This window comes from Gasterosteus aculeatus, chromosome 10, assembly GCF_964276395.1.
Source record: "Gasterosteus aculeatus chromosome 10, fGasAcu3.hap1.1, whole genome shotgun sequence".
In the NCBI taxonomy this organism is placed as follows: domain Eukaryota; kingdom Metazoa; phylum Chordata; class Actinopteri; order Perciformes; family Gasterosteidae; genus Gasterosteus; species Gasterosteus aculeatus.
In genome coordinates, this window is record NC_135697.1 from 9,688,440 (window position 1) to 9,714,018 (window position 25,579).

Here is a 25,579-nt window from a genome sequence, read left to right on the forward strand (position 1 = left end):
TGCTACACAATAGCCTATTTATTGTTGTCTCGGCAAAGCACATTTTTCATTGCACCCACGTCCTTCCTTTGGCACCGGTCAAAATCATCATCATATAATCAGTAAATACATCCTCATCATCTGATGTCGTAAGCCTTTGTTTTTTGTGAAATATTTCATGTTACTAGTTTATTGCTTGCAAGCGAGAGGCCGAATACACGAGCACGTATCACAGTGCTCTGTGGAGACGGCGTCTCCGAGCAGTCAAAGCACTGAGCGTTTATACACACACAAGAAGGTCACTCATAGTGGCCAGTGGCCCACTGATACATATGGAACTAGCTTGTGAAACTTGCAAAGCAGACGAGACGGGTAAAGTGGAAGCTGTTGGAGCAGGCTGTTCCTTTTTGCAAGGGTTGTGTGTGGGAGAGCATGTTGACTCACCGAAACTTTTGAATCATTATGCTTTTCACACATTAAACTTCAATACAGACAATTATCCCTCTTTTACCATAAAATATGTGATATAACATATTTTACCATTACAAGATGAACAATGGGGAAACTAATTCTGATCTTGGTCTCAGTTTAACTTACATGAGCAATTTTTCACAGCTTGTGCTTAATGAAGGTGGACTAGGTGTACAGTTTATATACAACACCTCTCAAATGTTCATCTGCAACCTGGTAAAGTATCATCTTAATTTAAGACTTGCCCCAACTCTGACCACGTTTAAAACAAGACTGAAAACTTTTATGTTCAGCTTTGCCTTCTGCTAAATTTTACCTACATTGCACTTTTAACCTCTGCTTTTAATTAAACAATTTAAATAAGATTTTAATTTATAATTTTATTTGCTGTTTTTAATTGTCTTTTAATTCCTGCAATTTATTTCACTTTATTGTATGAAATGTTGTATTGTGAAGCACTTTGAGTCTGCCTTGTGTATGAAAAGTGCTATACAAATAAAATTGCCTTGCCTTGCCTTAATGGATAAACATGCATCTCAATACGTTTGTTGATCCTAGTTTATATTAATGATGTGATATTTGCAAAATAAAAATTACAATAAAACCAATAAAACATTTAGAGAAGTGGAAGTATAAAGCAGCATCAAATAATTGAAAACATTTAAAATATTCAAAGTACAAGCACTTAAAGGTTGTGTCCAATAGCTCAACACCTGGGTTTCCATACTGATTGCAGCATCCAACCTGACCGTCCATAGAGGTCAAAATAGTAACACAACATTGAAAGATTGCTGTAAGCTGTAAATTCCCCAGTGTTCCAGTGTAGGTGACTTTATCGTGAAGGAGAGACGTGTTCAGGAGTGAGTTTTTGGAGTGAGAATAAAGTTATAAACCCTCGGCTACATTGCCGGCTCGCATTTGGCAATCAACAACAATCTGTATTGTTTACCAAATCAGAACATTCCGCCAGAACTGAATTAATACCCGCTCGACCCCACTAAAGGGGAGCAGCGAGCTGGAAACCTGGAGGCGCGCGCTGAGGGGAGGAGCCGCCCCCCGGTTGGCTCTCTGACGTCACAGCTGCTGCAGATAGGTGCCTCTTTTTTTTTTTTTTAAATGTATTTCCGTAGTCGCACCCGCGCCGAGGAGAAGTCTGCCGCCAGTCAAAGTCACTCGAGACAGACACACTTCCGGAGGAATGCATAGTTGTTTTCCTCTTTCCCTCGGAAGGTCCGGTTAGGACAGAGGAAACGGTTTGCTCACGGGCAGCAGGCACTTGTCAACCCCCCCTCCCGGCCGGCATGGAGGGCATCCGCTTCGGCTGTCAGGTAACGCGGCTAACGGCGCAAAGTAACGGTGCGACGTTCGTGTGTGTGTGTGTGTGTTCCTGCTCTCCTCCTGGCTCCAGCTAAACGCTTCTTAATGTAGTGAAACGTGTGGCGTAGTTTAATTTGGGCTGATGAAAAGCTCTTCATATAGACAAGTGCATTTTCTTTTATCGTGTCGCTGGTTAAAAACAAAAATAAAATGTTTGTTTTTAACTCTACTTGCAGGTCTGCCTCTGCACATTTGAGAAGCTCTTTGAAATGAAGACGCATATGTACTCGCGTGCACATCAACAGGTTCGTGCTTCACACCTTCTGCCACAAGTAACATGTTATGTTTCCTGCCATCTGGTGTTCTGCCTGCCACCGCTCCCGTGGACGGGTACGGGGGGGGGGGGGGGGGGGGGGGTTATTGGTGCACGAGGACAGTAAATCAGACCCTAACGCGGGTCACCTGCCACCAATCAAATCCCATCGGTACAGCCACAGGCAAAGCACATCTCGCAGGTCAAATGATCCCTTCTGCACTATTTATTTTCTCTCTCAGAAATATTTATGCACGCTGGCATCAAATAAACAACTTCTCTGGCAACCCTTTTTTGTACTTTTTACTTAATTTCCTAGCCTCATTGTCATTTAATGTTAACTGCATACATTGAAAATAAACATCATCATGTGCGGGCACACACGCGTTATGCTCCTCTACATCCAGGTTACATGTAAACTTTTACACAGGAAAGAATGGGATCATTATTGTTCAGCGCAGTCACTCTCAGATTATTATGTTTCAACTTTCCGAGCATGCAAACGTTCAATCCAAAAATGTGTTAAACACGACATTGAAAATGTGCCTGGGCAATGAGCGCATGCACACAACTTTTATTTTTAATTTTTTTTAACAATGGCTCATGTGCTCCAATCAGGGCAAACCTGAGGCACCCATCCAATACTATCAGCTGGAATTTTAGGTAGTATCTCCAAAAAGTATGCAGAATGTGACTTTAAAAACACAAGATCAAGAGACGTAAAGTATCTGCACGTGATTATTCTATAGCCCGAGAGGGAGATCGGTCCCGTATTTGTCTCCTTAATGGTTGTGATTCATGAGGCCTTCCCCACCTTAATTCCTCTGCCCGTTTCCTCTCTTCTTACCAACAGACAACCGCAGATGTCTTCAAGCAAGGTAGTTTTTTTTCATTTTTTTTTTCATTACTTTTACCTGCATAAGTCATAATGATCATTTTTATGTTGAAAAAAATTGTTAATAATCTGTTTTTCTTCTGTAGGTATTGTTCGGAGATTGGGTAAGTCCGCTTCTTTTTCTTGTGTGTTTGATGCTTCTAAACGGAGTTCCTGTCGGTTCAGTGTGACTTGCTATCTTGTGTCCTTGATGCCCAACAGACATTTTGAGTTCTTTTCACATTGAGACCAGAGTTGTTTACATCCGTATATCAGATCAATTGGTGTACTAACATGATTCAAGTAACAACACACGTTATTAACTGCTTTAAATGTCATTGTTCTGTGTGAAGAATGATGTCACGTGGTGCCCTGAGTAGCTCGAGTTGAATCATCTTTTCTTCCATTGTGCTCTGCTCCACAGTCCACTTTCCATTGATTGTATTCGTCGGCCAATGGCACAAACGAGACTCCAGAAAAACCGTCACCGGTGAGAAAAGTTTCTTTTGGTTGGTTGTTGAGCTTTTTTCTCATGCGGTACTGTTCTGCTGAAGAAATTCAAATAGACTTTTTGAAGTAATTATTTTATTTTGAATGTATTTTCCTGCAGGCTTGTGTTTGTGTTTCAGTCGAGAGACGAAAGCCTCTTTTTACTTGTGCCATATCTGTGAGGAAAAGCGTCCATCAAAGAATATTTTATTCCACCTCTCGTCTGTGGACCACTGCGTAAACTACTTTGTAAGTGTGTGATATCATAAAAGTTAACGACAATTTGAAATTCGGAATCACAATTTCATTGATATTTTGTATTTTTAGAGCTGCAAAAACCCGAATGTACTGAATTTCTCCTGGATCCCCACCAAGTATGTGGATAAAATGTTGAGGCCCCCGAACAGGCAGGAAGTAAAAGAAAGCAGTGGCGGACAACTACAGGTTTGCACCCGGCGGCCTGAAATCTTTTTCAGCCCATAACTGTTTTGTTTTTGGCTGCAGCATCACAATTGCTTTTCCATCCACCTCCCTGCTGTTTCTTAATGCATTATGGTTCACAGCAGTGCCAGATGTGGTATCTCCGACTGGTCACAGATGAGGTTTCAGTCAGTCATTTTGACAGAATTTTTTTAAGTAGAAATTAATCCTTTGAACGAATGCACAGACTGCAGAATTTATTCAACTGTCTGAGAACTTTTTTTATACCCTCTCATCACATAGTGTGTGTGTGTGGGGGGGGGGGGGGGGATGGGTAGGACATACACGCTGTCAACGTCATGTCTATTCATGGTTACTTGCCAGTTTAAAGCTCAGTCTGAACCACGTGGTCAGCTCTTTAAATTCCATTACACAAATCATTATACGGTGTTGAACACACAGATACAGGCTTAACATATACAACTTCATGCATGATGTACACAGAGAGAACCCAGATGTATTAAAGAGCTGCACAAATCCATACATGGTGCTGCACAGGAAGAACGCACGCAGGACATTAGGTCTCCATATTTACAAGAGTTGACCCTTCGGGGGGCAACCAGATAGGACAGAGGTTATTTACGTGTGTAATTTCTCAACATATAGTGGAAATGTATATTAATGGATACTATTTTTTTTGTTTGAGACTCACAAGCTTATACTATTACATAAAATGTTATCAGTCCTAACATGCATACACAGGAGATAAAAATCATCAATCAATATTTGTGTTAGTGGGATGAAAGCCTTTTTAGGAAGTTTTGCACTTTCATTATTATTTTTCTTCGCAGATGTTGGACTTGCCTGGAACTCTATTTAACCAGCTTGAAACGAGTACCTACCATGAAGGTATAAAGCTATTTCTCTATATAATATTTGGCTATTGTGTATTCAATTATTTCTTCATGATCTTATTCCCCTCCTCAGTGATGTGCACTCTCAGTGAAAATGAAAAGCTACTCCACGGTCTCAAAGGTGAGTGCACAATTCTCTCAGGGCTCTAATTTCTGCTCATCGCTTAAGTCATGACTTTGGGAGGTAAGGAGTTCATTAAACAAATACAATTATTGCTTAAATAATAACTTCCATCTTGCTACAGCTGTCAAGAAAGGTCCATTAAGTAGCCGTTTCTGTACTCCGCTGTCCACATTTAGCATCTACTGCTCACACTGTATCTTTGTTAGATTCACTTCATTTATCCTTCAGTCCACGTTTCATCTGCAATCTGTGTTTTCCCTCTAGCTGTCGAGCCGAAGCGGATGACTATACAAAAATACCAAAGAGATCCCAACAGAGAACACCCACTTCTTGGTCAGTCTGTCTCTGAAAATGTCATCTTTTCATGAAATTTTCCCCAATGATGTAAGATGGGTTCCTTTTAAGCTGTATTAGGGAGCGCCAATTAGAAAATCCAGCCGTCCTGTTGACTCTCGCAGACTCGTTTTGTTACCGCGTCTCCATTCACACTAAAACCGAGGGTCCGTGTCGGTTTGCCGTACCCTTTTTAAACTGCGTGACCCAGCTTTAAGTACGGAGAACAAGAAGGAACGACACACAAAGGGGGACATTTACGTTGTTTGGTGTACAACATGGAACAAATTAATTTGGGAGAGCGATGATTGCTTATTCACTATATTATATAATACCAACTTAACAAAATGATTAGATCCAAGGATGGATTTCCATGATCAATTAGATAACGTTCACGTACATACTACAGCTAAAAATAACTGCTTTGTCCTTGAACTTTTTTTCCCGTTTCTTCTGTGATTTTGTTCCTGTAGGAATGCAGCACCTCGTTGAAATAGTTTGTGTCGGGCAGCCTGAGAAGAAACACTACCTCTGCACCCTTTGCCACCTAACTTTGACGTCCCACGCGATCATCAAACATGTCCTGAGCTTTGACCACATCTTTTGCTACTTTGTAAGTAGCGATTGATGGGTGTCATCTTTATGTCCATTCATTTAGGCTATTTACATTCCTGGGAGACTTGCCCAAGAATGTCAGACATACTGCCATTTTCTCTGCGCTCTCTGGCTTCCTCCCACAGACGTGCTGTGCCTGGTTAGGTTTTTATTGGTGCCTTTAAATTCCTCAGAGGTGTGAATGTTTGTCTCACAGTCTCTCTCTCGCCCGACGTTATCTGGGATTTACCCCAGCCCCCCTCCGCTCTGAGGATAAGAGGTGTAGAAGATAACTGACCCACATATGTCTCTGTACAGATAAGAGTGGCAGTTCAACCAGCGTGTCTGCCCACTTCTGTCTGTGTTTCTGATTTCACAAAAAAGCACAAAATGAAATGGCTATACCAGTGTCCTTATGTGGTTATATCAGTAATTCACACCAGTTTTAATCTGCAGAGAGTGTGGCACCCGTCTACTTTGCTGGCAAAGGAATCCTACAACAAATACTCCTGGAGCTTTGCCTGCAAGATGCTGGATTTTGCAAAGCAGACGGAGCAAATTCATGCTACTACAAACGCTGATATGAAGGTAATACATCTAATGAAAAGTCACTCGTATGCTTTTGTTTGCGTTGAGTTAAATCCGTATGCCTGTGTTGCAGCAAGTAAGCCTGGAGGCCGGCAAATTCACAGCAATGCGTCTGACTTGTTATGCAGATGGTTGGTATTTATTATTTCATGCCACACTGTACATTTACTTTACAAGCTGGAGCCTCAGTGGAACACAAAAGGATGATTTACTAATTGAACCTGTGGTTTGTTGTAGCTTTGAAGGAACTGGAATCCATGAGAAAGGAAAACCAGGAGAGCAGCTTGGTTACAAGCGTTAAACCAAGCGACAAGTTGGGTATGTGTTATTTATTTTAGAACTTGTGTTGCGGTAGAAAGTTGCAGGGGGAGACACCCTGCAGAAATTTAGATTATTTTCAAGTTTATAAAAGTTTCACAAACCACACAACTGAAGAATGGCAGCAGTGAAACGGGGCCGGCACGACGGCCTGTGTAGCTAGATGTTTGATCGGTTGAAAAAAGTCATACATTTAATTTTCAGATAGTTAATAAATATTAAAGTTGCAAAGTCATAAACTGTTTAAAATTGAATGATGTCGCATGGTCTGCCCTGAGTAGCTCAAGTTTAATCATCTTTTCTTCCATTGTTCTCTAGTCCACTTTCCATCGCCTGTATTCAGTAGTCTGCAGTACAAACCAGGCCCCAGACAATCAGTCACTCGTGAGTAAAGTGTCTTTAAGTTGGTTGGTTGGTGAGTTTTTTTCTCATGCGCCCCATCAGGAGACAAAGCACTTTGTGTGTGTGTGTGTGTGCGTGTGTGCGTGTGCGTGTGTGTGTGTGTGTGTGTGTGTGTGTGTGTGTGTGTGTGTGTGTGTGTGTGTGTGTGTGTGTGTGTGTGTGTGTGTGTGTGTGTGTGTGTGTGTGTGTGTGTGTGTGTGTGTGTGTGTGTGTGTGTGTGTGTTAGTTAGTTACACTTTTTTATATCATCACATAGAAGTGGGGGTCTAGGTAGGATAAACATGGGTGTCGCCTTTGACTCCATTGGTGGGTATTTAGAAGTTTATGGCTCAGTCTGAACCGAGGGGTCAGCGCTTTACATTCCAGAGATGAACAACCAGTGGCTGTTTGGCTAACCCTACCAAAAAAACAGTTCCAGTAAACATTGCAGTATGATTCAATGCAAAAGGTGTGTTTGTGTTCAGAATATGATATAACTACTATGTCGTAACCATTATATTAAAGGATAAATATATTACAATATATAGATATAAAAATGTATTTTGAAAATAAAACCTTTTTTCTTTTTACGTCGCCCACTGTGAACAACATTTGTCGTACTCAAATCATTTTATGGTGCGTTTCACACAGAACGCATGCACTATATGATCTCCACACAACCAACTAGACATGTATGCAGACATGGGACACTTTACTGGAAAAAGTGTACTACTCTGCTTGTTTTTTTTGAGCTCAACATATTTGACATGTTTTCGCTGGCTAATTAAAATGTATGGAATTTGTAATTTGTCGGTCAGTACAACAAATGTAAACCTGAGACCATGTTTAGTTCAGCTGAAGGACTTCAAATATACTGATTGAAGTAATTATCTGGGTCAATTCAAATAAATTTCTTATTTTTAAATATTGAAGAGAAATAATAAATATATAAAAACGATAAATAAAAATGTCAAGTGGTCCTTTTAAGCTATACAAATAAGATTGCCTTGCCTAATATACTACCTTCTTTCCAGAGTTGAAATCTGGATGCTACAAACTACGCTGTCAGGTAAAGAAAATTATGATCGCCTCGCTATTAATACTTTCCTTACTCATACTATGTATTTTGTTGGAACATTAAGAACATTTTGTTTTTAATACAATAAACTTTTCACTTTTGTGTCTTTTTGTTTGCAGAATTGCAGTGTGGGCTTTGAGAACATGTCTGTCTATTGCACACATTTGTCAGACTACAAGCACAAGCAGGTAAACAATGTTTTCATAGCTTCCCACAGAAAATATTTAGGATTATTCATGAAACGCAACAAAGTAAAACCTTACATTCCAATGTTCTTCTCCAGATGCTGAAGAAGTTTTTTGGAGGTGCCATTCACTTTTCTTGTCATCCATAAATACAATTGTGTACAACTTTTGAGCTATTTTGCTTAAGTTATGATTTTATTTACCTTTTCTACAGGTGATGAATGTTCAGACAAACCAGGTAAACGTTTCATCTTTGTTACAATTGCCAACACTTAATTTGTTTAAAACAATACAGATCAGATGGCCTATAATGTTAGACTGAAGCCTTATTAATATATTTTCATTGAACGGATTAAGCTTAAATTTACTCATCAATATAGTACTAGCATTTCTTTCATTAAAAAAAATTAATAACATCAACTTAATGTCCTCCGACTCTAGTAGAAGAAATTAATGGATCTAGGTATTCATTGAACTCTAAACCCCTTTTTCTTTGCACATTAGCACAGAAACCCAGTCTTGGTTTGTACGAGAAAGCCCTCAAGAACCTGAAGGAGAATCAACCGCTTGTTGGTGAGCGCATCATCATCGCATTTTGTTAAGATGTTAAACTGAATAATGTGCCATGTCCTCATTTCCATCTTTTTGCACCTTTTTTCTTCAGGTGTTTCCCTGGTTGTGACGTGTGTCTGCTCGGAGGTCCACAAGGAACCTCTTTATGTGTGCTTTGCTTGTCAGGATTGTTTCACAGAGTCTGCTCTCGGGCAACACTTTGACTCTCAGAAACATCTCGTACACACGTCGGTGAGTCCGTAAGCATTATTTACATGGTTTGTGTTAGTTATTATTATGTTTACATATTCAAGGGCTGATGTAGCGGTATTTGGTGTCTGTTAAAGGGGCCTGGTCGACTGAGGGGGGGAAAAAAAAAAAAAAAAGAAACAAGTTAATGTACAACTGCCTTTCCTGCACTGGACCTCATTGGCTTTGTCTCAAATTCTCAGCTGTACCAGGATCCCTGGAGGCTGCCGCTTGCATGGGAGAACTGTGTGGATTTGAAAGCCTTAAGATCAATTGCATGGGAAGAGGAAAAGAATAAACCAGATCAGATGACGCTGAAGGTAAAATGACGAAGATTTTTTTTCTTCACTAAGGTGTTCCCCATCTGTGTCGAGATGAATGTAAGTTTCATAGCATGCAAGCTAAAAGGCAAAGTCTAACCACGGTGACGCTTGTTACTGTGACCGAACGAGAAGGTTAGTTTACTGACATCTTCTGTAGACTTAATAATTTTCTTCCCTCGGTACTAATTGAGAATTCTTCCTTTCTCAGGTACTTGACTTGCCGAACACGATGTTTGAGAGACTCGTCGGGATTAGTTACCAAAAATGTAAGAATTGGTCTCAAGTGAAATTGTTCAGATACAGGTAACTGCATCCATCCTCGCTGCCCTTAAGCCCCAGTTTTTGTGAACATATGTGCTCTGAGATTAATCTCACACTTGACATGTGTGTTCTCTCATCCTTAATTTTGTCTGCAGTGATGAAGTGTCTCGAACTACAACACGTCATCTTAAAGCGTGATGGTTAGTGATAAAAGAACTTAAATGAGATTAATTCAAATTGATCACTTTCATCTGACTTGTACGTGGATTTTTCTTTTTTGTGTCTGCAGTACCACCTTGTGAAACCTACAGTAAGCTCAAAGAAAACGACAGATTTCCTCTACTAGGTGGGTACCATTGTATATCAGGAACAATAACGATAGGTAAGGAACAATAAGACAAGAACAACATAGTGCAAGAAGAATTTAAATTAAAAATAAAGTGCACCAGCGAACAGGAAGCAAGTGCATGTGGAGAGAGTGACCGGCGGGATGTCAGTCAGTGGGGGGCCGGGCCCTGTTGATGAGCCCGACTGCCGACGGGAAGAAACGGTTTGTGTGGCAGGAGGTTTTAGTCCTGATGGAACCTCGGCCTCCTGCCAGGTGGAAGGGACACAAACCGTTTGTGTCCGGGGTGAGAGGTGGTAGGCTACGACGTTTTTAACTCTCTCCAGGGTCCTGGAAGCAAACAAGTCCTGGAGAGACTGCAGAGCCTTCTTGGTGATGGAGCTGATGTTCAGCTCCCACTTGAGGTCCTGGGTGATGATGGGGCCGGGCTGTTAACGTCTCTCTCCGGAATAGAGGCTCGTCGCTAGTGGGGGGTGGGGGGGGGGGTGAGCCCCTGATGGGCTAGAGGAGGGGAGTGTGGGGGTCTGGGACAGGTTGGTGGGGATGGAGTCAGGACATCGACTATCAAATCTGCAGTAGAACTTGTTCCGCTCGTCTGCCAGGCGGAGGTCATTCATGTTTTTATTTATTTTATTTTTTGGGGCTTCTAGTTTGTGAGGTGAAATTTGAAGTGCACACTCAGTGTTTTTGACTTTTCTTTACCTCCTGGTTGCAGGCAGACAGTTCCTGGTCATGCACAACATTTGTAGCAAAGGACAACCGCCAACTAAGGGATTCCTGTGCCTGCTCTGTGAGAGGAAGTTGTCAGATGAAGAATTTTACGCTCATGAGTTCAGTCGGAGACACATTGCAACGTTCATTGTGAGTATTCCTTAACATTGCATTGTTTTTTTATTACTGCTATGCTCTCATCTCAGCATGTCTTGAACTAATTTGGGGGGCTTGCTATCAGTCTTGGGAGAATTGGGGCAGATTGTACAACGTTGATTTAAGTTTCAACAACTTCCTGTGTAACGGCCCCAAAAGACTATTTTTGATTAAGTTTACAGCCGATGTGTCACTCGCCTGGTGATGCTCCACACAAGTCTTCTAACTGTTAACAGTGTCACTCGATGTGTCACTCGCCTGGTGATGCTCCACACAAGTCTTCTAACTGTTAACAGTTGTTCTGGCCACAGTTCTGGTTTTGTATCTCGTCATCGATCAATGGTTCGTTTTAAACAATGAAAAAAATTGTATTTGTGTGTGTGTAGGAGCGTTTCCATCCAGGCTCGCTGGATTCAAACCCTGATGAAGAGACTTTCTTGGACTTTGCAAAACAAGCAGCCCGCTATCACCCCATATCACATGTGCAGGTATTCTGTACCTGACATGGATTTTCTGTCTCTTCATGTAGGATCTCCTTTTAGCAGGCACTTACGCATTTAACTGTATTTTATGCCTTCAAAGGTAATTCCGTTAAGCCAGCCTGTCAGGGAGACATGCACCTACTCTGAAGGTGAGTACATTTATTTATTGTGTAAATCAATAAAAGCGCCACATATGCATCTTTTAACTGCTGTCTTTGTTCCAGCATTATCCATACTGACATCTGCAAATAGGAGAAATGGGAAAGCAAACCTTAATCCAAACATAAACCCCAAAATGAAGTTGGGTAAGTCGTGTGAATGTTTATTGTTCAATATTCCCTCCATACGAGTGTGGGAATGGTAACTTTTGCATTTACTTGAGGCTTTGGTAGTTTTGGTGTTTTAAAAAAAATTCTAAATGTAATGCTTCCACGTCAGTGAGGTCCGTAGCTTAAAGCATTTTTGATAAAAAATGTTTGCAGAGGCTTTTAACAGAGTTCATTTGCGGAACACGGCAGTAACTAAATGTTTTTGGTGGGACATTTTAGGGATGCAGCTTTACAGGATGAGCAACATAAACATGTGTTTGCCACATAGCTTCTGTCAAATAGCAAGGACCATTAAACTATCTGTCAAAAGACTAACCACAATTTTCTTTTGCACTATTGCTTACGGAGTGGCCACTTGATTACACAATATTACATTTTTCATTTTATTTCATATAATTTGTTTATTTTAGTCCCCAGACCAAAAAGGAAAGATGTGGAGGAGGACAACCTAAGGGACAGCAGTCAGAAAAACAGCTGGATGAAGGAAGCGTATTTGGAAAAGAGTCCAAAATCTGCAGAGAACAGTGAGACGACCTTGGAACAGACTGTGGGAGTCGGTGCTGAAGTCACTGATTCTCTCTGTCCGAAAAGCGGCGCAAATGGAGACAACAAGGAGACTGTGGCGTCAAGTGGAAAGGAATTGCTCAAGTTGAATGAGTTTTCAGGATCAAGTTCAGACAAGGCGAAGCAAAGCGAGACATGTCATGCGATAAAGGAAGAGAATATAGAAAAGCCTACAACCAAAGAACCAAGTGGGGAGGCTGTCGAAAACCGGCAGAACATGGACATGAACAAAAAAGAGCCGAGCGAAAGCAGCAAATGTGTCCTGACACAGAAGAGGAAAATCTCGCAGACGGATACCTGTCCTGTGGATGATGGAGAGCAGGAAACAAGCGAGAAATGCCAGCGGCTAACCGTGAAAATAGAACCCCAAAACCTGCTGAGTAGCAGTCAGGAGGAAGTGAACACACCTGACGAGGGAAAAAGTGGAAAACCAAACGATCAGACTGCAAATAACAAAGGTTTGTAAATGTCACATCTAATTGTGATTGTACATTTTTATAGAGGTATATATTTTAGCGTTTCCATGACAATGACTTAATCTGTGATTGGTGCAGCGTCCTCGGAGGCCGACCTGCAACAAGCGACTCATCTATGGCAGTATGTCAAGCGGAAGTTACGAGAGCCTGTGGTCGGTCAGTGTTTTGTTTTAGGCCAATTTACCTCAAACTAAACGAGCAATGCAATAATTAATACATTTTAAATATTTTTTGAGAGTTCACTTTTTAACCATGGCAATAAACGGAAAATAAATACACTTTATTTTCTTATGGCACAGAACAATTTTACGAATAGTTTTTTAATTGATTATCTGGACATTTTCGGCCAGCGAGTTGATTGTTCATTATTAATGTATTTCAATGTGTCTTCTAGGCTTGTGTTCACTTATCGAATGCATTTGTGATGAGCGTGCCCCCATCTACCTCTGTGAGTGCTGCTCGCTGCAGATCCCAGAGAAGGACATTGTCAGCCATGTTACTGGGGTAGACCACCAGAGGATGTATCTGGTGAGTGCTGTCATTAAAAATTACTAAAGAAGTTTCCTTAGTCCACGCAGTTTTATGATATGCTTGAGAGGAGGTAAAACAATTGCTTGACTAACCACCTCAAGGCATCTGTTTATGTCTGCATGAGTCACTAGCCACGCAGGCTAGCTAGCTAAAGACGTGTGAGATTTTCTCTGGCTGTTGTAGCCACTTGTCAGCTGTTTGGTCCTGTTTAACCAAAGCTAGCGCAATGCTGCACTACTTATTATGTGGTGCCTGCCACATGTGTGCGTGTCTCCTGGGCTTTTATTTTTAAATAATTAGATTGGGTGGAGGAGGAGAGACAAACTATCAGGGGTGTCAAACTCCGTTCAGCACTGTGCCAGATACTACTCACTTTTACGCACAGCAAAATATTTCCTATTTGATCCATCAATGATGTATTAAGAGTAAAAAAGTATAGGACTAAAGGCCTAATAATCTTTTTTTTTTTTACCGCTCACTCTGGCACCCTGAAACTATTTCCGAAATGTTCCTAAACTTAAACAACCATTATATGAAGACACTGAGAGTTGCCCATGAAGAGTATTGCGGATTACTATGAAGGAGCCTGCGAAGGTCTTCTCATAATTTCGACTTTATATCATTTCGATTTTCCAACCCCTTCATTTTTTATAGGGCGGAAATGGCTTCTATAGTTCTGTGAATGTATAAATGCAGCCAAAACAAAGACGGGGTTTGTAAATTGTACATTGTAAATTAGATGTAGTGATAACATTGTGACTGGCTCCGCCCCCTTACTGTCAAGAAGAAGAAGAAAAACAACAACAGCGCGCGAGCAGGACTCTTTCCTCGCTCGAGACCGACTTTTACGCGCGAATGTTTGATTTCCGCGCGCGCGCACGGACCTGTGCGGATTCTGGCATTGATTTTGCCGTCATACAGGCTCTCTGCCACACCGGGAGAAAAAACGAGAGGGAAACCGACACGAGCATAGATGTATAAAAGCCTCTATTATATCCCTGGATATGAGGACCTGACGTTCAAGCCCCGCCCCCCCAGAGCGGCACAGGTTACGGACCAGAGGGTGAGGGAGAGGGGGAGAGAGGGGGAGAGGGAGGGCGGCCGCCGTACCAACAGACGGAGGAAAAGACACTGCGCTTCACAGGGGGGAAAGATAAGACTTTGGAAACAAGCAATATACAGTGATTGGCAGATCTGTTTCAGCTGTGACGAACAACGCGGGCGCCTCAACGGCCGAAAAACAGGTAAAGGTTTTATAGGAAGTACAAGCAGCAGTTTGTGTCCTGGATGGGCTTAACGTGCTCATACCCAGCGAGCATTTTGTGGTGGAAAAGACGTTGAAAATTGGTTTAGAAGTGATACACGTCTACGTTTATAACACTTTTAAAACAAAATGGGAGAAACTGCAGAGAAGTAGGTGTGTACAGTATGAACAACTTAAAGATGTACGAAGCACACAGACTTCAGGGAAAAGGCAGTTTGGGCTAATAAACAGCAGCAGGTGTGTGAGACCCCTCATTTATAGATTAAGATAACAATTCATCAGCAACTAATGGCATTTCCAGGTATATTACACAGTATCATACTTTACAATGTTGCTTTAAGCACACAGTAACTTACAATGTTTTGGCCCCTTTTACAACAACTTGTTGAATTCAGCCCTTCGCCCATGCAATCTGCATTTAGCCCCTGTTGCTTTAAAAACGTGTATTTACATTATATGAATTGGGAAACGGCAATAATAGGTTGTTGCTGTACTCGTATACTAACTCATTAGCAGCACCAAACACACGGACGATATGTGGGGATGTTTTACTTTTGGTCCAGCTCTTCATGCTGAGCCAATAACGTGAACGACTTTGTTGCGTCGACTTTGTTTAAAAAAACAGTGGCAACGAAAACTGGCAACTCAACTAAGCTAAAATATCTAAACCTAAAACAACAACCATCCCCCCCCCCAGTCTCTCAACCTGAACTACTGTCGGTTCATCCGGACTGCTCGTCCGCCTCTCCGGCCGGGAGGACCGCTCCGTCTCTCGCTGCAGCCTCGGAGCGCGTCGGCCTGCCGGAGTTTGAAGCCCCGCGTTAAACCTCCCCGGCTGCCGCAGCGCGAATTTGGGCAGAGAACCTGCTTGTCAAGTTATGGATTTGACTAAATATATAAACTCACACATTCATTTTTCTACCCTGGGAGACGGCGCTTGTATTAGTAAAGCCTTCTCAGCCAGCGTCGTACATTAAAAACACAGTAGCTCACTTGACTGTTGACTCAACCAAATTCTGTACATATGCAATTCAGCAAACAAAGGTGTGTTTTGTAATGCCTCCCCTGTATGTTTCTGACATCGGTTCGTACAGAAACCTGCACAAGGGATGCAGCAAGGGAAGACTGTCGGACACCGTGCAGCTTTGTCTGAACAAGAACATGGATATGGATGCGCTGAGGTCTGGTTCCTGATTTTGTGTAGACTATTAGAATTGTCACTTTATGGACTGAGATTGAAAAAGATATCCAATTTTCCTTAAGCCAGTCCTGGCTATTGTTTGCAAAACGACCTGACAGTTAAAAGATGTAAACAGATTTTAGTCGTTCATTTGACTGTTTATTGCTTATTTCTTATGTCCAGGTTGTTGAGTTGGATTATCTAACCTACGATAAACTTTTTAAACAGGACTTTGATTCAGGTGAGTCTACTGCTCTTAATTCTGAGATTGCTTTTCATGTTTTTAGTCACTTTTTGGTTTAAAGCCCATTCGGTTCAATCAGCAAGTGAATGACAAAGTCACAACTTTAATGTACTGTGTTTTCTGCGGTTTCCATCATCCACACAGCCGTGCGGGAACTAAAAGCATTTAAGGATCAGCTGGACATTCGCTCTTCAACCTCAGCTCCGTCCAGTGTTCAACCTGGGGGCACCTCGGTCCCCCTTCACGCTCCGCTGTGTTCTACGGAGAACGACCCCCAGGTCAGTTGTTTTTGCTTTCCAATGGCTCATTTTACTCAGACTGGCAGACAGATGAGGTTAGGGACAAACCTCAATTTCAACATAATTCTTTATTGGACGCGGATCATGGGAAAGGTTTGCTGACAAAAACCGGTCTGCTAAACATGGTTGTTTGCCTTCCTTTCTTAGGTGTTGGGGATTGATGATTCAGGAGACTCTTCAGTAACTACATTAATGTCCACAATGACTGAAACCCCCTCCAATACAACCCAAGCCCCCCCTGAATCAAATGATGCCCAAATCAAAGCGTCAAACTCACCTGGTCACTCGGCAAACCCCTTTACCAGCCGCATTGAGGGCAAAGCTGAAATCGTTTCAAACACAAATGTGGGGCCGCTAAAAATATCCACCACTTACGAAAAGATGTGGAGATCTGAAAATGCAGCGACTTCAAACTCTGGTGCAATCACCCCCGTTACCGCCACGGCGCCCATCTCCACGCTGACGACCAAGTCTTCAAATTCCACCCCGGACGCCTCCAAATCAACAGCACCCGCCTGCAAACTCTATGCCGCCCTCTCCAGCGCCACTACAGCCGACACCCAATCCAGAGAAGCTCCAAAACGTAGAGCAACGATCTCCACCTCGCCTGCAGCCACCTCAGAGTTGTCGTCCAAAACGCAGAGCAGGAGTAGAGCTGCAACCGTAGTCAGAGCGGCTTCGTGCGAGTTTGCCTCCTCCTCCAAAACCGAATCCACGACGGCGCTTGAAGCCACCTGCAGAACTCTTCTGACATCCGTTGCCGCTGGTAAAACGACCGAGGCGTCGTTCAGATATGAGAAGAGGCTAAGCGCAAACGCTCTCACAGTTGGTCTGTATTATTTATACTGGCTCGGTCAGTCTCTTGTCAGTCGGTCTGTTTTTAATCCGAGGGTCTGCATTGCTTCTTCACTTCGTAGGCTTGAACCAGCTGATTAAGGTGTCGTGTGGACAGAAGAAGCAGGTCTACTGTCGGCTGTGTTCGGTCAGGCTGCTGAAGTCCGATCACACGTGCAGCGCCGCCCACCAGCTTAAATATGTGGTGCGTGCTTTATGGCTGTCAAGGAAGAGCGCAGGCGTTTGGATGCTGATGTGTGCTCTTGATGTTTGTTTTTTACCAGAAAATGAAGTTCCCTCAATGGTCCTGCAAGCCGTCAGAGCTGCAAAACGAATTGCGCGACAAAGTGGCTCAATTGGCCGAGGACGAGAGAAAAGAAGGATCCGTCCCCTTCCCGGTGAGCCGTCTCTTCACACATTCAAAATTAACCAAATCTTGCACTCAGTGTGGTGTAGTTGATCTGCGTTATGTATGTACAAAAATGATATTAGCTTGAGAGCAAAGATCTCACCGATTGGAAAATGTGTTTAACTAATTAGTATAGTTTCTAATGACCTTTGTTTAATTTCTTTCTGTTAGAGACTGCTGGTGACAATCGACGTGTACAAAGAACTTGCTGATCTCCCGGCAGAAATAGGTAAATATCCTAAGAAATTTGAATTCTATGTGAAACAGAAACTTTGGCTGTTCTAAAAAAAAATCCAGAAAATTATCAGATTTAAATTTTAAAGTCTTACCCCACACTGATGTGACATCCTTAAACTGAATATTTATTAAATACTTAAATGTAGGAGCGGAGTTGATGTGCATAAAAGTCATGCGTCAAGGTCACTTGATGCATAACCTTTTTCAAAGGTTTTCTTCTCCGGCCTTGAATCAAATGGTCTTGGATAACACGCATATGAAACGAGTGGGCTGGACCACCTCCCGCCTGGTCACCTTCCCCGCTTCAAAGGGAGAGAGGGAACACTTTGTTTACACAGAGACAATAAAACCTCACAATAAGTTCTTTGGGAGACTGATACTGACTCACAAATCATCCTGAACATCTGTTGCAGCAGAACACCAAGCGTCTGGATCGCAGATTCTATAAATTAAATGAGTCAAAACATTATCCAAGTTTACCCCAAAAATGGCATGTTTAGGAGATGTTGCAGATTCCCACGAAGTGGAACTTTGCAGGAGTCTTCATGAAGAGTGTCAATATAAAACGCTTCATCCATCTCAGTGGAAAAAATAACACACAAGCTCTTATTGTTGTGTGTTGGGGAAATGTCACGGGAAGCCTCTTGACTACTTTACAAAGACACATTCCATTTATGATGAGTGTATGAGGTGTACTCATACAATATCTCTCAGGACGACTTTGTGGCTACACATCTGTTAATTGATTCCTTAGGATCAGTCTTTTCGATCCTGTAAAAATATGGATTTTATTGGATTGAAAAGTTAACCTGGTTTAGATTAAGTGCATAACATTTTTTTCTCTGTATTGGCAGCTCTAGAGAGATTGAAAGCCACGCTGAGAAGAAGCTCGGGGGTCACATCGCCCGCCACGGGCGTCCCTGTGCCGGTGTTGAGACTGGAATTTCCTGGTGCCAGTCAAAGCGAAGCTTCGAGCCCAGTCGATGGTGAATTCATGTGTCTTTTCTCTTTAAAGTGTCGTGTAAATACGTAGGAATGTTCCATGCACATGTGCCCTGAATGAGCAGAGGTATTTTCTGTGTATTGATTCTTAATAGCTCCTCTCGGACGTTATTGGAAGCCTGTGAATGAGGCCCATAGGTTGTGATTATATTACACATTAGATGCCACAGAATGAAGGACTTTCTTCAGAAAAACAAACGTGTGCTGGTCTTAATTGGTCCAGATCCCAACTGAGAGCCAATATGGAAGATTTGTTGCTGACTCTAGGTCTGTCATCAGATATATCTAGTCTCATTAAAGTAACTCTTACTATTTCAGACATCGAATCCAGATTGAAAGAAGGATCATTCACTCTGCGCCGGTTCAACAGAGCTCAGAGTCTGGAGAGTTCAGAGCCTGAAGCCGATGACCAGATTCTAGACCAGCTGCATTGCATCTTGAATAAAAAGGAGCCCATCGCTAATCCTCTCATTCAAGACGTAGCAGGTACGTCCGTGGCTTCACAGCTGGACTGGCTTTAGATATCAATGTTCCTGTCAATAGAAGCGATTATAAAAATAGCCTCTTTGTATATTGTTTGTGTGAAATTATCTCAGTGCAGGAATTTAAATGTACAGCTTCTTGTTTCCTATTTTTGTTTCTCTTTCATCCCTAACTTCACGCAGCCAAACATGTGAATCCTCAAACTCCTGTTGCAAGCAAAGAGGCTCCTGAGTGGCGACAACCGCAGGAGAGAAGTCACGCAGAGACAAGGGAGGTGTTGGAAGGCTCTCAGAAAACATCACCTGTAAACCCAGTTGTGCTTCCAAAGATTTCAATAGGTAAGCGTCAATCATTTATCATCATCTACATTACTCCGCAGACCTTTAGGCAGTCATTGTTTGAAAGACTGAAGACAATAAAACACTGTGCCATTGTGAATCAGTTTGGTCCAAGATGCAGGTCACTAAGTTAAGAGGACAGAGTTCAGGGAGAGGTCACTTATTTAATGAGACTCGGTGTCCATGAGATAAATCAATTTCCCCCAACAATTAGTTATTCATTATTTTACATTTTTTATTTCTGCTCTTCATAACTGTTTTGATCCTCATGTCTAACTGTGTAACCCCCCTTTGCTGCGGTTATCCTGTAAATATCACCGCTGCAGGAAGAATAAAGGATCATTATATTATCTTTTTCAGTAGCTCTTGATTTATTAAGTATTGAGGTCACGTCAATATTGTCCCAGGCCCCGTGCAGGGTGCTCCATGCTATCTCTCAGACTGAACGGGCCACGAGCAGAGCATAAAGGCAAGCAGAAAAAAGTTTCTAAATAAAAGTGTAACTTCGTATGGGTACACAGGGGAGTGCACTGAAGGCAGCAGTTATCTGTCGAGTTGGTTGAAGGTGGGCCACGACAATGAACCAGTCATAGGTGAGTGCGTCCGTCCTTACACGGCAAACCCTTTTCACTCTCATTACTTCATTCATTTTCACAAGACCGTATGTTAAAAACTTAGGTGTGGTCTCCAGGTATGGGCTTTGTGTGGGAGTGTCGCTTTGTGTCGGAGGTTCAGGGGCTGTGCAGGAAGCCGTTCTTCCTGTGTGAGAGCTGCAGTGTGATGCTGCCGCACAACGAAATCTGTAAACACATGGTCGGCCCTGACCACCAGGTCAACTACATTGTGAGTGTTGCCTCAATGACAGGTTTCGACGACCGGTCCCACATTTTTATATCCTAATGATGCATTTGTTTCAGATGAGTCAGCACCCTGATCTTTTGTATTTCTGGCCGGAGAATTATCGGTTACAATATCCGGATATTGCTCTGGAGAAATGGATGAAATTCGACATTCTTAAAAGCATTGCCCAGATGCTCTCAGAAGGGGAGCGTTATCTCAAGACTGATGCGCAGGTGAACCGTTGTTTCAAGACTTTAGTTGTATATTTTGTAGCAACACATACACCCACCTCCTTATTCAAGCATTTCACAAGGTATTATTGTGGCCTCTCTTGCAAATACAGCAAAGTAGCTACTGCAATTCACTGCATCATAATAATATGAAGCAAAAGCTGTGTGCATAGTGGAAATGCACACCCATTATGCTAATTGTTATCCGTTTCTTCTCAGAGTATACTGCTGGGACTGGAGTTGTACGAACGTGTTCGGAACGCTTCTTTCAGTGAAGGTATCTGTGAGCAAAGTATACAAAGTTTATGGAACATGAGGGTGAACAGCATTTTGTATCAACTGCCATTTGCTCTTTTTAGCTTTACAACTACTTAAAAACATCAAGAGAGCGCACAAACTGAGCGTCTGCTGTCCATCCATCTCTATTCCACAACGAAAGGGTAAGTCCCATCGGTTACAGGGTAACTTGGTTCTTGTTCTCACTCACAGCTCAATTAAAGTGACTAATACAGGCAGATTTTGAATATGAGCCATGCATTTCGGTTTCTTTCGCACAGACCGGCACCCTGAGAACCAGCACAGTCCAGAGGAATCTCTCTTCATGGAGCCTGCACAGACACTTGAGACGCACCAGAGAAGTGACAACGGTAGGATCCTTATGTGTGTTGGATTAGTTCCTTCGAAAGTGCAGTAAATGTATTTTTGTATTTAGGCTTCTTTTTTCACTTTTTCTTATCCACTGTCTTTATTAGAACCAATTGTCCAGGACAATTTGGATGGGGTCAAACAAAGTGGAGTTTTCGGTCATCTGGACGTGACCAGTGTCTCCTCAAAGGCAAACTCTGTGTATCCGGTCTGCTCTGCTGACCCACGTCTCAGTCACCGAGAGCAACCAAATCCAGGACTCTCAGACTCTCGGCAACAGAGGCTTATCCAAGAGTTGCCAGGGAAACTGGTGGAGGCGCACTCGGAGTCCACATCTTCCTCTGTGGTTTGTCCTCCAACCACTCAAACCCTGCCCACGTCTTCCAGGGATCAGAGCATTAGAATTCTGAAAAGACCAGCTGTTGAATCTATTGACTCATTGATCAGATCTTCCACTGATAACCCCGACATCACAGACCCTTTGCCAGCCAAATGCAAACTCCCATATACTGCGCTGCAGCCCATCATTGAGCAAAGCCCTGAATCAGACTCTAAGTCCACTCACCAACCTAACTCTGTGAACCCCGCTGCGACATCTATTCCCCTGTCACCTCAGGACAAAGACCCTGGAACTGTGTCTCATGAACAAGACGTACCCGTTGTGGACCAGGCAACATTTGATTATATAATGGCTCTATTCAGAGAGAGGCAGTCTGAGGGAAGTGTGTTGCCTTGCACCTCTGCTCCAGTTAACGGTGAAACTACCACCTCCTGCGCAAACATTGCATCCGAAAGTGGGGTGAAAAGAAGATTCAATCAAAATTCTGCGAATCAAAAGGTACGTAATTTAAGTTTGGAAAACGTTAAAGGGACAAAAAATCCAGCCCTTTTAAACCCATTGGCCGAGAAACCATCTCTAGACGGCTTTGCTGAAGCGAGGGGCGAAATTGTGTCTGTTGCCGGTCCAGCCAAAGCAGTCGGTACCATGTCACCACTTGTCAGCCCTGCTGACCCCGGTTGCCCACGAGTCCAAACAAGTATCAATGCTCGGACGACCTTCAGAAGCACTAGTCAGTCCATCCCTAGTCCCATTGACTGTGCAGTCGTCAGCAGTAGCCCAGGTCACACAGCACAGCCGCAGGATAACCGCTTTGGGGCTGATCAGCAGCCCATTAACGCCATCGTAAGTGTCCGGTCAGAGCAGCCTGGACCCTCGGTTATAGGTGGCATCAATAAAGAGGACTTCACTAAGCTGAACCGTAGCAATCCGATCACGCCTTGTTTCTCCTCTGTTCCAGAAATGAGCCGCCCTGACGCTCCAGGAAGATACGATCAGTACAACCGAATGGCTTATGTCGCAGATAGACCGGCAGGTTATTTTTCTTCTGGGGCCGTTGGAATTTGCACAACACCAAGCTACCGTCCTGTGTACACTGGGAGTTCCTTTCAATGTGAAGGGTACCCTGCGGGGGTGCTCCACTTCCCAAGCCAGATTCAACCCGAGCAGGAAACAACCAGCCAAAGTCTGCAATCTTTTGGAAACGGTTTAGCAACTCCGCTCCCGCCACAATGGGTGAGGTTGGGAATGCAGCAGCAGCAACTTATGCAGCAGCAGCAGCAATCTGCACAGCAGCAGCAACCTGTACAGCAGCAACTTGCTCACCAGCAACAATTCATACAGCAGCAGCTAACGCGGCAGCATTGCTTCTCGTGGACAAGTACCTCCCTGGCAGCTGGCAATAGCATAGTGACCAATGAGGCTGCCTACGCAGGCGCCACGTCCTTCACAACTCCAAACATTTCACACAAGCCATTTTCCGATTACGACTATCGAATTGCTCTAGATTCACAGAACAGCAACAACTCGGCCAGACAGCACAACCCTCCAGGTTTTAACTGTCCTCCTGCCGCCAACACTCAAGTAGTGCCTCTGCAAACTCCTCCGCCGGAGTTTTATTTTAATGCAGCTCCCCCTATGGTCGATGGTACTCCTCCCTGAAACCACCTGTACAGCCACCATGAATATCGAGGCCGTTATTTCTGCAGTTAATCCATTAATTACTGCTCTGTGTGTGTCTGGTAGACACGATTAAGTTCAGATATGTTGAGTCATCAGTGAGATGTCAAACCGCACGATGGAGGTGTGCTCGTGTGTGTGTTCACATTATTTTACTACTATTAAAATGATTTCTTGCTTTAAATATGAAGGGTGACTTTGTAAACCTTTTCAAATGTTTCTTTTTAAACATTTGTATTCTAACCCTTTCAGCAGACTGATTGTTTTTATATTCGTTTTTTCATTTTAATAAAATCCAGAATAAAGTTCTTGAATGTGAAATACATTTGTTTTCGATCTTTTTTTGAAATATTTTCATGAACAGAAGGAAACAAGGATTGCATGTGAGGAGACACATGATTGCTAAATGACCTGTAATGTAATGTGTCATTTACTGGGTAAAATGCCCATGAAATATCTTCCGTACCAGATTTGTCTAGTTTCTTACTCCCCGCAAAACCCCTCAGACGTGCACCAAACCTAAACCCACTTAGTGCACTTAGCAGAACGCTGGAAAGTTCACGGTTCCTCATTTGGCTGAAATAGATCTGGCTCTGGTTTCCAATCGGACACCTTTTTGCAGTTTGCTTTTCATAATAAAAGCAAGTAGGTCTCTAAGGAGGTTGGTGTCGGCGGCAAATTTGTTGAGCTGCATATTGTGAGCGTCTCAAGAACTCGTATGTGACCTTTCTTGGGAAACTCGTGACCTGACCAAGTCCACGATGGCATCCTGTTTTCCAGATGTGGCCTGGACTGATCTGTATCCTCTCCTTCCGTCCGTTTCTGTCTGTCAAATATGATCGACTAGGTCCATTAAGGGGGGGTCACGGATGTTCCCAAACGACATCTATTTACCACTAATCTCCCTTTGTGGAGGGGGGTGTGAGGGACTACCTTTTGCCTCTTGCTTGAACTTCAGAGATGTATAAAAGCTCCTGTTCTCCCCCAGAAACTTGGTCAGATCTTCTAGCTCCTCTTGGGACAAAGAACCATCTGCCCCTATTCAGCTGAATTGTGGTCATTTGACTGCTGTCTGTACTTATTACAAATTTCCACCACAGTTGGCTGCTTAGTCTTTCTCCCATGCTGGACAAGTGACTAAAACACGCTTGATTCAGTGGAGCTAAACTGTTCGTCTATGAAGAAGACTTCCTACATGCACATCTTGGCGACATACTCTCATTACTGTACGTCTTAGTCTCAGTCACCACAGCAGAGAGTTTTGGTCGAGGACTCGTGTCCCACAGATGGTTAAATTCAGTGTGAGGAAACATATGGCAGAAAGGCATTTAAACATATTTGTCCTGCTGTTTTTGAGGTTATTCGTATTCAGATTTGATTACTTATTAGAAAGAGAAAAACTGCTTATTGATTGAATGGTTCTTAGTCACCATTACATCTATCACATTTTTAAACATTCACGTGTACAATTTTCTATAGTTATAGTATTTCCTGTTAAAGATTTACATCTTGGGCAAAGTATATCCGAATTACGGGGAAAAATATTTTGGACATGAATTCATATGGATGTAGTATAGTCCAGCAACTAAAAGCTAAAACTTGATTGGATGTGTTCCATGTTCACCTGTGGTCTTTATGTGAATGTGCCGTTTCATGTACAAAAATCTGTTGTCAGTTGATATTTCTAAAGCACTGAAAGCTGAATATTGGTAAAGGTTGGGCAGCATGGGAGGAGAGCACGTCTGGGCCTCGTCACGTTTGCAAGGTCGCGTTATCTGGTCTTGACTATTTTCCGGCGCGTTCGGTATCCCAGATAGGACATCAAGGCCGGACATCTGTGGGAGAAGAACGGCTGCTCATGTGAGGGAACTTCTTCCACCCGAAAGAGGAGGAAGACTAGGTACTATAAATCAGTACAGAAGATAAGAGAATAATCTCATTACTATTTTGTTGTGTCTCATTGTGTATGAAAGAAAAACGCCTCATTCTCACCCTTGACCGAGTAAACTTTGTGTACAAATAAATTGAATAACGTAATGAAGCTTTGGGGTACATGGTGCGCTTCTTTAATTCCTGTTTATCGTGTACTAGTGTTCATTTGGCTGCTTGAGATCTTAATCTCAGTGAGAGAACCTAAAAAAGATTGACAAATGTTGGGGGAGAGTTAAGCACGCGGAGCCTCTCACTAACTTTGACTGT

At 42.8% G+C, this 25,579-nt stretch overlaps 1 protein-coding gene across 5 annotated transcripts; it reads left to right on the forward strand.

Annotated features, from left to right (window-relative positions):
* The first annotated feature begins 1,542 nt into the window (after positions 1-1,542).
* LOC120826429 (uncharacterized) lies at positions 1,543-23,701 on the forward strand. 5 transcript variants are annotated; one of them, XM_040188705.2, is made up of 50 exons: positions 1,543-1,778; positions 2,004-2,072; positions 2,934-2,958; positions 3,062-3,079; positions 3,379-3,444; positions 3,565-3,692; positions 3,771-3,887; positions 4,715-4,772; positions 4,851-4,898; positions 5,166-5,234; positions 5,708-5,847; positions 6,285-6,416; positions 6,490-6,547; positions 6,654-6,734; positions 7,053-7,118; positions 8,150-8,184; positions 8,313-8,381; positions 8,477-8,498; positions 8,593-8,616; positions 8,883-8,951; positions 9,043-9,182; positions 9,383-9,499; positions 9,711-9,768; positions 9,919-9,963; positions 10,053-10,109; positions 10,825-10,970; positions 11,363-11,464; positions 11,559-11,607; positions 11,683-11,763; positions 12,198-12,809; positions 12,906-12,983; positions 13,222-13,355; positions 15,717-15,803; positions 15,986-16,043; positions 16,191-16,324; positions 16,493-17,174; positions 17,263-17,384; positions 17,464-17,577; positions 17,760-17,817; positions 18,680-18,811; positions 19,146-19,313; positions 19,493-19,648; positions 20,170-20,241; positions 20,340-20,491; positions 20,566-20,721; positions 20,938-20,995; positions 21,078-21,158; positions 21,276-21,365; positions 21,471-22,201; positions 22,662-23,701. In XM_040188705.2, the coding sequence occupies exons 1-50, from the start codon at positions 1,752-1,754 to the stop codon at positions 22,665-22,667; spliced, it is 5,997 nt and encodes a 1,998-aa protein (XP_040044639.2). In that variant the 5' UTR covers positions 1,543-1,751; the 3' UTR covers positions 22,668-23,701. The 5 variants fall into 5 exon arrangements, with proteins under 5 accessions (XP_040044639.2, XP_040044637.2, XP_040044638.2 ...); XM_040188703.2 differs by having other exon boundaries at positions 21,471-23,701; XM_040188704.2 differs by lacking the exon at positions 21,471-22,201.
* The last annotated feature ends 1,878 nt before the right edge of the window (positions 23,702-25,579 follow it).

Bases quoted from the DNA above. Each gene is read 5' to 3' on its own strand.
- LOC120826429 (XM_040188703.2), top strand. From the start codon at position 1,752: ATGGAGGGCATCCGCTTCGGCTGTCAG. The intron at 17,175-17,262 runs GTCTGTATTATT...TTCACTTCGTAG, and splicing joins CGCAAACGCTCTCACAGTTG to GCTTGAACCAGCTGATTAAG. The intron at 17,578-17,759 runs GTGAGCCGTCTC...TCTTTCTGTTAG, and splicing joins AAGGATCCGTCCCCTTCCCG to AGACTGCTGGTGACAATCGA.